Raw genomic sequence first — 16,180 nt, 5'->3', positions numbered from 1 at the left:
TCTTCTACTTTGTTGGAGTGAGGATACTGGGCTGGGTGGGCCATAGGGATGGTCAAACATCTGTATCCTTTTAGCTTCATAGGAGATCTATCCCAATTATCTACTTGTTATGGTTTCAGAAAACAGAGAAATGCAGCTGCCTCTGTCATTCCTGTTGCTGGACGAAGTGTTTCAGTTATCAGAGCAGCATCATTTGGGGTGTTCATTTTTTGCTAACATTCTTGATTCTTAATTTCTTAAGGGCTAATTAATTTTTTAGACCTGAAAACCTTTATAAATCTTCCATGAAATACAGATATAAATATGGTGCCTGCCTGCCAACTAAGTACTTTATTCGTAAAATTTCATGCTAAACCATTTTTAGCAAGATTATTAACTCGTTCTTTTTCATAGCTGGCTTGCAGGATTTTGCTATTAGGCATAGAGCTACAAGGATGGTTTGAATGTGTCAAATTGAGTACATTTTCACAATAATTATGTTAATTACCCATGCGAGAGGAATGTTCTTTCTCCTTACCTTTCTGCAAACAAATTCTAAAAAAACCACACACACACACACACACAGAACCTTTTGGAGAAATGCTGAATAATAGTTCACCTACAGTTAATTCACTCTTGATTTATTAAGCTTTTACACTGTCAAAATGTATTCAGGATCCCCAAGGACCTCAGTTTGCATTTCTTTGTTGTGTAGACACGTGAATGTTGATCAGCTTTATGTCTGCGTGTCAATATATTCTTCCTTGAGTTCTGCCAATTGCACTAACCCAGCATTGAGCTCCTCTTGCCACAGGCTGGCACACAGCTCTTACGCTCAAGTATCCCAGTTGAATTCCCTGAGTTCAGATCAATCACACCCAGTCTCACTACAAGTGAGATTGGACAGTGATGTATGTAGTAGGGAATTGGTGTGTGAATGAGATTACCCCAAAGGGACATGCAGTTCGGTCGGAAAGCATGGCTAACATCTTCCTGTACTGTTCAGAGGGATCACAAATCACAGAATAAATGGATGGGACTAAGAATATCTTTGTCTTTGTGCTCCATTGTAATGACAGTGTTGGCATTCACTGAACACTTAGTATAAAGGTAAGATTTATATTACAGCATAAAGTAAGCCAGGTATGCCAGAGGTTTTAAGAGTAAGTGCTACTTATGTAGAAAAGATTGGCTACTTAACTGACATGAATCACTCTGTAGGCATTTGTCTTTCAGATGTCTGCACAAGACCTTAGTCAAACAGAGGCTGGTGGAACACTGTATGCTCCTGGAGCATTCTTGTGTCCCTTAGGTGCAGACAGAACATCAATATTTTCTATCAAAATACTAGTGACTTTTCAGTGGGGCTTCTGACAGCCTTCTCAAGCCCTCACTCATGCCAAGTGCTCAGCAGCTGACTCCCTACTGCTTCCAGCACACCACCTGGGGAAGACCTTTGTGGCTCTTAGGACCTACCACTGCTCCTTCCACCTTTATGCTTGCTGTGACTAGCATAAACTTGCAAGGGGCTTTCCAACAGCAATATCCACTTTTCTCCAATATTCTGAACATAGGACTTCACTGCCTTTTAAGACTTGGAGATTTGCATGAGTAACTCAGCAGTATATCTCAAAGTCTTCAGCTTGCTTTCTGATCCAAAATAGGAGTCCAAAGTTTGCTATGGCAAAAGTTAAGGATTACACTGGTCAATCCTTGGTTTATTTTTTGATACAGTGATTGCCCTATATGTTTGTAAGAAGGTCATGACTGATCAAGACATTCTTGCCTTTTTCCCATTTTCTTGCTGCAGCTTTCTTGATCAGATAGATAAATGTCTGTATCTGTAATCTTCTCTCTCTACTGTGTGACAACTGCTTGCCTCCTATTTTTAGTTCTTTTTCCCCTAATCACTGTCAAGCTGAGCTAAGCCACTTCTTGCTTGCTGTACTTACTGGCTGCAACCTCAGTTGTATTCCACTGCAGACTGTAGGAAATAATCCTTTAATGTGGGGCTAATCAATGGTGGAGCATCCCAAACAGATGCTCTGTTCTTCATTAACAAGAAATCTAAGAGAGGCTCTATACCAGTGAGGAGCCAGTGCAAATTGTGGGGTCTGCATGGCAACATGCTCTTAAAGATTTGCATTTACTGTAGAGTAAAAAATCGTTCATTCTTCCTTTTGAGCTTTTATTGGATGGTCTCTGACAGGAAAAAATTAGTCCTGCTGACGATCAGTGCTTTTTCATATTTACCCCTTTCCTTTGGCAATAGGACTACAAAAAGCTGAGACAACCCTGCAGAGACTCAGTTCTGGAGAGATTGAAGTGATGTAGTGGTAATGCGTGGAAAGCAGAATCACAAAGATTAAGGGAAGGTGCCTGTGTGTGAAGCTACAGGAACTGTGTATGATTTCTGGTACAAAATTTGGCTGTGGAATGGGAATCTCACAAAACAATACATGTGGCAGCCCAGCCATTTCTACTTGGATTTTATATCTTCTCTGAGATGCAAGAAAACAGCTACTAAAAATACATTTTAAAAAGAATGATGACATTTTGCACATGATGACATGGACTTAAAAGAAGCGTCTGTGGAAGCTGTATTATGTTCAAGCCTCAGACAGGAAATGATTCCTTAATTGGTGGAAACATATGACTTTGATCTTTTAAAAACCTAGAAATCAAGGTCTGCTAAAAACAGATACAGTGATAAAGTGACTAGATGAACACCAAGCTAAATGTATGCAACAACAAGCAATCAAGAAAGTTGAAATGGAAAAAACCCAACATGATGAACACAACAGAGAAAGACTTCTGCTTTGCATGGTATAAAAGCCTTTCCAAACACTGCAGGGACATAATTAACTAAAGCTTCTCTAAACTTTGCCTGCTTTTTCAGCTTTACCTATCTATTCATTAAATCCAGAATAGCTCAAGTGATTTCTGGGTGCCTGACTGGAGACGTTCAGGAGAGTCCTGCTCCAGGGAGATAGGTTTATATTCCCTTGTTAAACTCCACTGTTATACAGTGTTTACAGAGCCCAGATGGATAGCTGCCTACATACTGCCTACTCCTTGGAGAAGACTGAAGAGTACCTTGATCCTAATTCATTGCTTCTCGGAGACATAGTTAGCGGTAGTCAACTATTACATGACACCCTACTGCTTAGAAGCCTGACCTCTAGGCTTTTCAAAGGGGACCTAAAATTATGTCTCCTTCGGCTCAAGAGAGGGCTTTAGAATCAGGTTATGATTTTCATAGGTGCTCTGTCCCTCTTATTGCAAACACAATTTTTTTTTGCACAAGTCATGTTGTCAGAAGGAAAAAAACAGAAGTTGCCTGACCTTGTATTTAGGACACTTACAAAGAGGGAAATGTCAGTTTTGAATGCTGTCGAACGCTCATACATGGGTTTTGACAGCAGTTTCAAATATAATGCTTATGCCTTCCATGATTTGAAACTTTAGTTCTGTTTCCTTCCAAATAAGGGACAGGCTCCCTCGTCTACCTGCCTTTTTTGACCCTTGGCTCTTGAATACTAAATTATTCCTTTTTGCTAGGAATAATTCTTGGTGTAGGTGGAGGAAGTTTCCCAAATAACCACAAATAAGGTTGGTGTGATCTCTGTTATCATGGGAAAGGTTCACAGCAAGCTAGAACAGACCAAGCAAGGCCACGCAGAATTCTATGCAACAACACAGAAGCTCATAATTGACGCTGTCGGAGCTTCCTGACCCTTGTGCCTATTTTTATCTCCAACTGTGCACAACTGAAACAGAGGGGCACAGACCGCAGGAAAAACAACAAACAGGAAAAAATATTGAAGAGTCAAAGGAGGACTGCAAGCCATGAAAGTATAAAATTCTGCCGTGCCTGTATATCAGATGTCTGTTCTGCAAATATAGAAGAAAAATCTACAAAAGAATGAGAAAAATAATGTAGTATTAGGAGATATAGGAAGCTAGAGATAGGGCTAACTGGTGTACATGGACTGAGAAAAATGAGTTGACAAGACAATGAAACTAGAAATGTCAGAGCTGAGAAGTATGACTTTCATGGAAGATATGAAAAAGGATGTAACTCACAAAGTGACAAAATGACACAGGTGCACATTGTGTATAAAAAAGCACATTTCGGCCTTGTTCTTCATGAATTTTGCATTCACTAAGCCCATTTGTGCAAGATACTCTGTATCTTTGCAGCCCTCAGCCACAGGCTCTTTGTTTGATGCTGGTTTCAATAAGCATGCTGGCTGCAGGAGATATCATTCAAGGCAATAAGAGATCTGTTGATCATATCTCACACGTCTAGAAACCACTACGACCATCCTTAACAATTCTCCTGAGAGCAGTCTGTAGTTGCCTGTCTCTAAGGCAGGAAGGGATAGAGATCTGCAAGCAGAGCTCTGCCGATCATTGTCCTCAATGCAAGACAAGAAGAGAAATATGAGTTATCGTGAGCCTTATCTAAATAGACCTGTAAAATTGTCTCCAGTAGCATTTGAATCTTCAGAGGCTGTGGGGACTGTGCTCCACATTGGTTGTGTTGTGACCCTCATCTCTGGTGACTGATTCAACTCAATACTACTATCACCGACAGCGTGTGTGCAATACTCTGGCCCTACTCTGAGACCAGGCCTTGTGGTTTTATTTTCCAATATTGCCAACACCAACTAGTTTCAAATTTTTTTCCTTATGTTAGGATTACATGAGAAATGGAGTCCTGATGTGCTCAGACCTCTGCTAGTTCTGGATATAAGATATCAAAGGCATTAATAATTCTCCATTTTTTTTCTGGATTTTTTTAATACATCCTTGTGTTGCAGAGCACAGACATGGTCCTATTCACTTCTTTTTTGCCATGGTGTGGCATGAGTGACAGAGTCTTATATTCCTAGTATTCCCTCATCCTGAAGAAGAAAGGAGAATGGAGATATATTTTTAGAACTCAGAGGTCTCAGCAAGTCTACCTGCCATTTAAAGTTTTGGATAGCCACTTTTTCTCTAATAGTCTATTTCTTAGACTATAAAATGAATGTGCTTCATCATTACTTCTAATTTGTATGATATCTTGCTCTTCATGAAATCTCATTTAGTTTACTGTAAGTATTTCGAGTCACATGTTTCAAGTTCTGTAAACCTTTGCTGTGGTAGGCTTTTCAGAATTAACTTTTGCATCTATTTAGACCTCAGAATCTTTTGAATGTGTGCTGATAGACTGTCACAGTTTTTAGCATGTGTCCAGGTGGAATACAGCTGCTGGGCTTGTCCCATCACTAAGGTTTTGCAGTGCCCACTAATAGCGTACAACATGCAGACTTTGACTTGCCTGTCTGGAGCTGTCTTCGGTTAGAGGTTGCATTCCTTCAGTTATACAAAATTATAAACCCACTAGTATAGATGTAGTTCTGTTACTTTAAAGTACTTTATATTCTTTTATTTATTTCTGTAAAAGAGGGAGGTTTATATCAATATGAATGTGGGGCTTTTATCAGAGCTTTTGCTAGCTATAACTAGACTGACAACAAGATGTTATCTGTGGAATACATTTATTTATTACACCCATTTTTTCAACAGCTTAGCTGATTTAATTTTTCTTTTCTTGGTTTGGTGAGTAGGAATAGGCTAGTTACATGCATTATTTCTTTCTATAAGTATGATCTGTGCCTTGTGTTAGCTGCTTCATGTTCTGTAAGGCTTCAGTTAAATCAAAGAAGGCTATTCAAGGAGGAGGAAATAGGAAGCAAAACAATCATGGATAAGTAGATCATGAGAAGAACTATTAGCTGGAAAATGCTCCCGATAAAGATCCTACCACATAAGCATGGTTTACTATGCCCAGTTCTGAAAGCCTAGGATCACAGAATCTGATCTTTAAAGACCATGGTATGTGAAGCGAGAAGCGCTACTAAACAGATTTTTGCATATTTTGCTATAGAGGTGCATCTGTGAAACAGAGAGATACACAACTGCAGCAAGCAGGCTGGTGGTCCCAGGCAAGAAATGGGAATGATCCTGCATTATTGACAGCAGATGTAAACTTAGGAAAGGAGATACAGGTGCAGAATCTGCTTTCTTTGCTCATCTTCCTATATACTCTATTCCTTTCAGCAATTTTTTTGTTTGTTTTGTTTTTCTATTTTTGTTTTGAAAAAGCTGTTTCTGGAGCTTCTGCTGTCCATCAGTTACAGGTCACTGGAGATAAAAGTATTGCAAGTTCCAAACCCATTTGTGACTGTCAGGTTAAAACGGCTGTTAAACAGGAGACTACAACACAAGACTCTGACAAGACTGGAGGGCAAAACTGATTCCAAAGAACGACACTTTTAAAGGGGAGAAAAAACCCAGTTACAACTATCTGCCAGAATAACACTTGGCTGTGTATTGTGGCCATATCAACAAAACAGCTTTAAGATAAGTTATTTTAGAAAATATATTAACATTTTTCATTATAAGATACAGGACTTTTTTCCTAATGAAATTGAAAAACGCGGTGTACTTGTGTTACACACTTGGTATACTTAGGCTATTAACAGAGTGGATAGTCAGACCATTCAAATGATGCACACATTTTAATAGGTTGGTTTTTTGCCTAATATAGGTTATTATTTGAAATGAACCCTCTCTAAAGGCATTGTTCTTCTGTTGTTCTATAATCTTAGCCATATGTTTCCAAATATATGACTCCAGAGCTTATTAAAAGCGCAACTTTTTCCTCATCTTTAATCACGTTATGGCTGATAATGTACATCTTGCTGTGGTAGTGCTACAAGTGAAGGAAAGAATGAAAATACTCACCAGAGAAGATATTCTTGAGTTACAGTTCTAGCTGCAGAAGTAATTCACCTATATTTCACACAACAAATATTGTGGGAGTAGTTCTCAGTTACCAGCTGCCTGCCTGGCTTCCTTGTCACAGGGACTGCTTGTGCCGCTGCTCCCTTATGCAACCTCCCAGTGCCGGGGGTTTGCACCCCATGGTGTGACTGAGGACTAACTGACTTCTAAAATTCTACAAAGTGGGCAAATTAAGAGTGATTTGAAGCATACTAAAACTCCCGAGTTACATACGGAAAGTCTCTGATTGTATATGTAGACCAATGACAATACTCTTTCAGCATGATGTCAAACTTGAAGAGATTGTTAGTATCGCGAAACAGAATCTGTGTAACAACCATGACATTTGCAAAACCTGCCATTACTACCATACAGAACACAATTTCCATTGCCCATCTTTATAATTAAATATTGGTTCAACAAGACTGCACTAATTAGATGTATAAACAAATTTTTTATGTTGATTTTACTACAACTAGACAGATTAAAAACATATATTTTTGATTAGGTTATTATTCCTACACAATACACGTAGTAGTTTTTTTAATCATGGAATTTCTTAAGTGAATGCTTTTAGATTTAGTATTTGGATGTAGTGTTATTGTGATTTCTACCAATACAGGAATCAAATACACTAAGGCCTATGCAGACAAATAGTGAAAACCAATCCCTATAAACAAGATTGAATAATGTCAATAAACAAACTTAACAAACACTATGTAGACAACTTGATTAAATTAGTAAAATAACACAGACCAGGTCTTAGGTTTTATAGCTTTCCAAAAAGTGTCATATAGCTATCGCTTTGCTTTTGTGATCAGAGACGTAACTGTTAATTTTCCTGATATTATTATCAAAGTAATACCAAACTCTTTGTCAGAGATTTTTGAGTTGCTTAAACATGAGTAAAAGAATAAGGAGAAAAATGTACAAAACAGTAACAGCTACTATCAACAAGAAGTAATACATTTATTCCACAAAGAAACTACACAGACCTAATATAAGTTTCAAGTAATTTCTTCAACTCTTCCAGGACAAGTTTATAATATTAGAGGTGTTTGGCATTGGTTCTTTAAAATCTGATCAGAGATGAAAAAAACACTTTCTCTTTGATCCCATCAGCAAACATATTTGTAAAGGCTGAAAAAAAAATGTTACAATGCATTTTACTTACCCTCATCCTTCCATTTCTTATTGCTGGTCCATCTTCTGCTAACCGCAACACATACAAATCCATTTTGTACTCCCTTCCTCCTCGAATGCTAAACCCAAAACCTTTGGCTCCTTTCTCCAAATCAACAGTGAAATAATCAAAGTCCTGTATAGATAAATATAAAATGAAAGACAATTAACCATATGAATGTCATGGTATACACTCAAGAAAACTAAAATACACCTCTTCAAACGTGCACCTATCCAATTGATACAAGCAAAGTGACCTTCAAAGGTCTTCTGCACTGACAGATTTTTGCCATTTCTGAAAAGAGACATTAGCCAAACGTAAACGCCTAAGTCTAAACCACCCTGAAAGGGCATCATCCAGCAGTTGCCTGGTACCAAAAGCTCTCTAGATGGTTTCCATACTTTCATGGTATCAAAGTGTAAGCGTTCGCATCTGTGCAAGAAATGCTGGTTTGGCAAGTGAGGTAGCAGGCAGTTCCTGTGTAAGCACCATCAGAACTGAAAATGAGTGGGAGAGACGCCTCCTAAATTTCCAGCAGAACTTGACATGGCTGGACTGCATGGAGTTATGAAGTACAGCAACTCTCACCACTTTGTTTAAAACGTGCTTGAGGAGAAGGTGGGAAGTAGATTTGAGTTTCACCCTTTCCATGTCCTGCGGAGACTGAGATTCATCTTTCCAGTTTTTCCTTGGTGGACCCTAACTACCAGCACCATAGAGGGGTCTGGGTGGGAACTTGCTCTGTTGCTTCTGATCCATTGGCAGCCAGGAGTGCAAAAGCCATGGGAGTAGGAGAAAAACAAGAGCAAGTTTGGGTTGTGCAGACCAGTGGCTAGAGAATTAAACTGGAGGTGGTGTGAAACAGGCAGTCTAGATGCTAAGAAGTGGCTTGTAGGATATGTGCACGGGGATAGCGATTTGCTATGTAGATACTGACACGCATACAATTTTCAGAGGGTTCTCTGGACCCTGTTTAAGAATTTGGATATTTCCATTGATATGTGTTTTGTGTCTGACTTCTTTGAAAATATGGACATAGAAACCATCAATATATGGTTCCAGCACACAGTGTCCAGAAATTTACATTCTCTTATTTAATATTTTTCTGAGCTCTGTTTTTTTTCTGCCTTTATGTAAGGTGAAAGGCGGATCTTTTTTGAAAGTCTGAACTTTGGGGTAAATCCTAGAATTTTCATAGCTGTCAGTAAATAGTTGTCATCAGCAGACTCTTGTCCAAAGTAACTGTTCATCTAAGGTTTGTTTCTTGGAATTTGTAAGGTCATGCCTGATGTCAAAGAAACTAGTTGCACAAACTAGTTTCTCCTTTCTCCTCATCCAGACTATTACCAACAGAAATGTAATGTTATCAGTCAGGATTATTATTTATTTATTTATTCATTCATATTACATAAAATCTTCATTTTCAACAGTGCCGTAGAAATGCAAATCTGACCTAAGTTTGATGACTGTATTATGTCCCTAGGAATAAAAAAACTTCTCTGCTGATGCAAGTGCAGCTTACTTCAGACCTCTTATATTAAGTTTCCAGTACCTTAAAAATAGCACTTCTTTAACGTTAGAGTCACACGATTATTAATGCAATGTTATTTGACAGAGCACATAGTTCTTCATTAATATTAATGGTTCTGAAGTAATTTTCTCTACAGAGAAAAGGTAACTCGGAGTAACAACAAGAAAGGTGCCTTTCTCTTCTATAATGTCAGCTTTTTTACCAGTATGCATGATCTCTCCCTACAAACCCCAATGCTTTCTGTTTAGGAGTGCTTTACGTATTTCAGTTTGTACCTGGGGCTGCCTGTACTCCGACAGAGGGTACTGCCTGGTGTCAGGCGAATGCTGCCTGTAATCTATCAAGGGCGGCTGCCTGTAGTCGAGAGGGGGTGGCTGCTGGTAATCCATCACCGGAGGATGCCTGTAGTCCAGCGGAGGCTGTCGATAGTCTGTGGAGGACTGCCTGTAGTCTGTAAATGGAGGTTGCCGGATATCAGGTTTCACATCCTGCCTGGCTTTTACTTCTGACCTATAGCTGAGAAAAGCAAAATGACTTTGTTTCAGAAAGTGGCAAAACATTAAAGCTATGCGTTACGTGCAGTATTGAGGAGAGAAAGCAAACTGCTTGACTGCAAAATTGCATAAAATGATTTTTCACAGAGAAGCAAAACTTGCGACTGTAAATAGTCAAGGTATCCAAAAGCAGTGAGCGCTTTTGAAACACGGACGTAAGGGATTTTCCCCTCAGGTCATACTGTGCAATTTTCCAGCTCATATCAGTGAGATCAGGGTTAGGCTCAGAGGGACAGGAGCAGGAAAAGCATTCTGATTCCCGCTTATCTTGCCTACCTGGAAGATGAAACTGCGTGTGAAAACACCCACAATACTCACTAGAAAATAATCCACATGTTGAATGAATGAGAGCATGTTTTAACCTATGTTAATTTATCTCTGAAAAGTTAATCTAAATAATCTGAACATTTCAAAATGTTTCAAGATATGTTTCAAAACTTCATCACTTTATTAGTACAGTTACAGTAACATTCTGGCAAATCTCCCTACACACTAGCTTTAATTAGCTAAATGTCTATCCAGACACAAAAATATCAGAATTATTTCCCTTTGACTTTTCTAAGAAGATGAAAATAGCCTACTGCCATATGCTCTTTTAAAACCTGCACTTGGCATCTATAATAAGACCTGTATGTATACATACAATCTTCTTTCTTTCTTTACTCAGTATCACGATCCTGTAAAAAGAAGATGGAGAACAAACAGGCTAACTGTGATGCTGAGCCTTAGTAGTAGTGGAAGTAAAAATACTAGTCAGCATTCCTAAGGGTTTTATATATCTTATAGTATTTTGATTTTGAAACAGAAACAATGCATGTGGCTATATAAACAAGTTGTAATCTGCCTTTTAAAATCTAGTGAAAAATGATACTATATGAACTAGCAATAATGGACCTTTTTCGGGAATAAGAGTCATCCTTGGGCAGGTTCCCAATACACAACCACAGCTGTATCCCAGAAGATGATGCTTTTATTTACAGTTGGAGGCACTGTGGTTTTTGCTGAATATGTAAATTGTGACACGACCAATTATAGCTTATGCTTTTCGGTAAAACTATTTCAGAATTTTTTTTTAGAACTTTAATTAATATAGTTTACTGGTCCCCTCTGAAAATTTCCAATTCAGCAGACATTTAATACTGGCTTACAATGGCACAGAGATACTTTTGTGAAAGCTTTGCATTGGATTTTGTCAGAAACATATGTCTTCTAGGAGGTAATCACTTTTGGAAAAAGTATTCAATGAAATATAAGGCAAAGAAATTTGCCAAGTGTGATTAGTTGAGAGAAAATAATTTTGGGCAAGTGAAAATGCTACATCTGTGAAGCAAGGAGAATTAGAGGGCGGAGTGCCTAAATCACGACTGAACTCAAATACCTCCAAAGGCAAAAAGTTACAGTTCTCTAACCAGCACCTACTATTTGGGGAAGAGGGTCTTGATGAGGTATGTTGGTTACTGAAGATTAGCATAAAGACAGTCAGTGTAATCAGCCTCATTTAGCATGCCAACAATTAATCCAAAGACTAAATAGTGTTGATTGGAGATCATAGAAAGTTGTACCATCCCACAGCCTGAGCATGCTTTTTATATATACAGCTTTTAATACAGCTGGTCACAAAATTTAATTTTGACCATTTAATTTCCGTCACAGATAAACTGATCAATGCATATACATAAATTACACATGAGAAATTGGCTGGAAAATGATACACCCTAGATAAAACCTGTTGTAAAAATATCTTCCTGACTCCAGAACTGCAATAGATGAAAAAAAAAAAGACATGTAAGATAATGAAAAAAAAAAAAGAAAAAAAGAAGTTCACCTCATGATCAGATACTGATATACCCATATTTTGTAAGTTGTGGTGTTATAAGAAAGTATGTTAGCAATGAAATTATTAGCACTGAATACTCAGTGTTTAGTTCCTCGGCAAACATCTGATCCTGATGGATGCTTGAGGAAGTTTGGCTAGACCTTTGCTCATAATAATGTGTTTCATACCTGAAGAAGACTTAGAGATCATCCTGGCATGCACAATTGATGCTCTGCGAGGGCAATCACCCACAAGTGACGGCTCACAGCCGCTAGAAACAGCACGAAGACCCAGCACCAGGGTGTCCCGTGGTCCTCACGGGAGGCAGAGGCTGGAGGAGCCGCTCTTACCTGTTTTCGTGTCCCTGCAGCTGGAGGGGCTGTGGAGGCGGTGGCTGGGCGACGGGGCTGTGCTGGGCGACGGGGCTCTGCTGCGCCAGGGGACTCTGCTGGGCCATGGGGCTGTGCTGCTGGGCCATGGGGCTCTGCTTCTCCGAGCTGGGGGCCGAGGCCGGGCTGTTCAGCTCTGCGTAATGGGAAGCTGGAGATTAAAGACCTGCCACAGCGTGACATTTAATAAAGGGCAAAGGTAGACAATAATCATTTTTGGTCACACGCTACCTCTGAAAATTTATGCTTTGTCGCTTTTACTCTCTTGGGTTATAATTAGATTTTAAGACATCTGAACCTAATGGGCTCCTTTTGATAGTCTGTGGGATCTGAAACCTTGGTCACTTCTATAACTCTGGTTGACACCTCCATTATTTAAAACCCAACTGAACAAGGCAAATGACTCTGTGCTTCATGTTTTCTTTTAAAGCCTGGAAATAGTGATATTTGAAAACTTTTCATTTTGAGAGAATGAACAATTTTATTGCTTTCACCACTGTTATGGGATGACAGACTGTTGTAACAAAAGGTAAAACACTGATGTGCTTGTGTTAGCTCCTGCTGTCTTTGAGCTCAACAAGAGTTTCCTATCTTTTTAAAATTTTTTGGACTGTGAACAGCAAAACCAATCTCAATAAATTCTGACTAACCAGCTAAACTGATGTTTTATTTCACTGTATTGTGCCAAATAACCAGGGTTTCACATAGGAACATTGCAGAAAACCAGAATCTTTCTTTCCAAACAATATAAAATTTAAAAAGACAGAGAAGCTGGGGTAGGAAATGTGACCTCGTGGCCTTATTACAAACAAGAGATACCAATCTTCTTTCAGGCTTCCTGCTGCACTTGGGGGAAGATACATTTGGCACTGACCTCATATCGAATATATTGCTCCTGACACACTGGCATGGTTATGTTGCTCATCATTTACCTGTTAAGAAGTGTAAATGAGAGAGACTCCACCCACAAGAGGACAGAGCACTGCAGAAGTAATTGTTCATGCATTATCAACAGCAAAGGTATGCATAATATTTTTTTATTTCTGCTTGCAACAGCATGAGTGAGGCCAGTGTGGCATGGTTCAAAGTGTCCAGAATGGACATGCATATGCCTGAGCATCCCTGACAGAGATAACTATGCATGACCCAGGTCTTGCCTAGTTTTATATTTGAATTTAGTTTGATTTTTGAATGATTTTATTTTTTAACATGTGGGTTTGTCCCCTATGACAGCACATTTCTAATAGCTCTGTACTTACATAATTTATGCTCATAATGATTTTAAAATTTTGGCTACTTTATTAAAAATCTTTTCAATTTAGGCTTAATTGTCAAAAAAGCTTGTATATTTGCACTTAAAACACTCCTCATGCAGGCATAAGCAATACTTGTCTGTGTAATTACTATGCTTAAAGCTTTAATTGCCCATTTTGCATCTGTGAGTCTCTTTTGTATCACAACGTTTCAGAGACGAAGATTGGGAATATTGTCCCTCATTTCTACATTACTCTCATAACTATGGATGAACTAGTCAAATCATAAGCTGCTTCTAAAACTGCTTTGCATTTAAATAGTATTTTTCACCTGAAAGTACATTATAGAGGTATTAGATTTTTTTCCTAATTTTATAAGCTGGGAAGCTAATATCGGCAGGCAAATGAGGTGTCCAGTGTCACACAGTCACACAGGGAAGCCATGACTTGGACACATATAATTTCTCTCCACCCAAGAACATCTTGTAGCACTGCATCTCAGATGCGCCTCTGCTTTCTTTCTAATTTAAGGTATCCCTCTCTAACACCGAATCATTAGCAATTTGCTAGTATGAATTAATCTGGGTAGCAGGAGGCCTAAATAAGCTGCACGGACTGCATGCAGCATCACACTTGTTTGTAGATGTTTGCAAAACTGACCTCCAGTGATTATATTACCAGCTCTTTGGTGAGAATTCTGAACTTGTGTGCGTTTGTGGTTTTCCCTTCACTGAATTCATTTAACAAAGTAGGTAACTTCCCCCAGCTGCAGTCCATGGCCCGTGTCAGACTATTTCCTTGTCCTGTTGCTGGATGCAGCAGCAGAAGGTGAAGGTCGTCTAACTGGAGCATGGATCATTAAGTAATTACATTACTTGCTGTGTGACATTCCTAGCTCTAATAGTATTTGTTGCTGAGATATAAAGTCACAGTCTCATTAATATAGTATAATTCATATACCAGTACAGCACATCACTAAACTAAAACACATCACTAAGCTAAAAAACCCCCTGAAATCAACCCCAAAACCCATGAAGCAAACATCAAAAGATCTCTGCTGATTAGCTGTGGAGTAATGACCGGAATAACGAGTCTGTCCCCTTACCCTCACCTTACAAATGAGAGAGATAATTTAGGGTTCAGTTCTTTCCTGCCTTGTGCATTTATAGTGCTATACGTGGAGGAAACTACCAAATTTGAACTCCTCCTTCACATCACTTTGTCACAGGTGGCTGGTAGGTGAAGATGCCTGGTGACAACCAGGCAGTCTCTTCTGAGTCAAACTTTGGTTTGGTTTATAGCAGAATATAAAAGAACAAACTCAAAACCTGGCTCTCTTGTAGGCTGCTTTTCCATGTACAAGATAATTATTCCAAAAGACATTAACACTGACTCTCTGGTACTCAGCTCGCTCTCAGGTTTCTCCAGATTTGCTTTAGATACCCTTTTCATAACTAGAAACCTTTTCAAGAATTTAGATATTATTCCAGCTAGTTCTAAGGCTGTAATTGTGGTCTGCTGTACAATACAGCTGAGGAAGTGAAACAAAAGGTGTTCCTTCAAGTGGTGACATAATTCAAGCTAATTGGAGGCTACTTAAAATTTTCTTCCTGTTTTTAAGGGCCATTGACTTACCCTCCTGAGGAATGATGCGAAGAGTTACGCTGAGACCTGCATCTTTAATTAGCTTCACAATATCTGCATGAGGCATGTTAATAATAGACTGGCCATTCACAGCTAAGATCCGGTCTCCAACTTTAAGTTTTGCGCAGCGATCCGCAGGACTTCCATCAATTATCCGCCCGATTTTATGGGGTACAGCTAGACAAGGAAAAATAGCCACAGTTAACATGCGCTGCAACAAATGGTGATGTTCACAAGCAGAAGAAAATTAGTTCATTTGGAAGAAAGTTCTACAGGAATTAAAAAAATGGCTCATGTATAAACATTTAAGAATATAAATTCTTATACAATGGCATTTCCATTAACACAATACAGATTTCACTAAAATTTCAGAATCCAGATGTGCATATATATATGGCATAGACATATGAAGTCCAAAATCAGCTTATGGTTCAGCTAGTTTGCAAACCTGGCACGTAACGAGATAATAAACAGATCAGGAGAACAATAAGGCATTAAAACAGTGAAGGGGATAAATTTGCCCAATAAGTAGTAGTCATAAATTGCCTCCCACCTCCTAGTTTGGAGAATTTCTTTATTTGTATCTTGCAACAGAGGCACTACAAACATGATTTATTTTATATACAAATAGATGTTATTACTGAAAATGCCCAGGGTTCACTAAACTGTTCTCCTCCTCCATTCAAATATGTTAATTGATAAATAAAAATCATACTGAAGATTTATTGAGATGTGCAGCTTTTAATTAGATACATGCCAGCCTGAATTTACAGCTAATTATGAGTGCACAGACACGTTTACTACATCAAATAGACATGCACACACAGAGTCTCAAAACATTACAGATCAACATTGCTTCTCCTTTTGCTCTTCTCTGTGGTTCCCCATCTTTCTCTGTACTCCACCCATTCTCTTGTTTTGCCTTTTCCCTCATTTCCTGATGAATTTTCTAAAAATTACTCTTGATTGTTCTCCTAGTATTTCTTCCCTATTC

At 38.7% G+C, this 16,180-nt stretch overlaps 1 protein-coding gene across 7 annotated transcripts in view; it reads right to left on the bottom strand.

The window, feature by feature from the left end:
* The window catches only part of MAGI2 (membrane associated guanylate kinase, WW and PDZ domain containing 2), a 770,610-nt gene that overhangs the window by 32,869 nt on the left and 721,561 nt on the right, over positions 1-16,180 (bottom strand). For all 7 annotated transcript variants that reach the window (XM_075774424.1, XM_075774656.1, XM_075774500.1 and 4 more), the window contains 4 exons: positions 15,178-15,363; positions 12,251-12,425; positions 9,806-10,046; positions 7,991-8,134 (listed from right to left, as the gene is read on the bottom strand). In XM_075774424.1, the coding sequence (XP_075630539.1) occupies positions 7,991-8,134; positions 9,806-10,046; positions 12,251-12,425; positions 15,178-15,363 (746 nt within the window). The remainder of the gene's footprint in view (positions 1-7,990; positions 8,135-9,805; positions 10,047-12,250; positions 12,426-15,177; positions 15,364-16,180) is intronic.

This window comes from Balearica regulorum, chromosome 1, assembly GCF_011004875.1.
Source record: "Balearica regulorum gibbericeps isolate bBalReg1 chromosome 1, bBalReg1.pri, whole genome shotgun sequence".
NCBI lineage: Eukaryota > Metazoa > Chordata > Aves > Gruiformes > Gruidae > Balearica > Balearica regulorum.
Note: the sequence above shows the minus strand (reverse complement) of the source record. Positions and strands in the feature narration are given on the sequence as shown.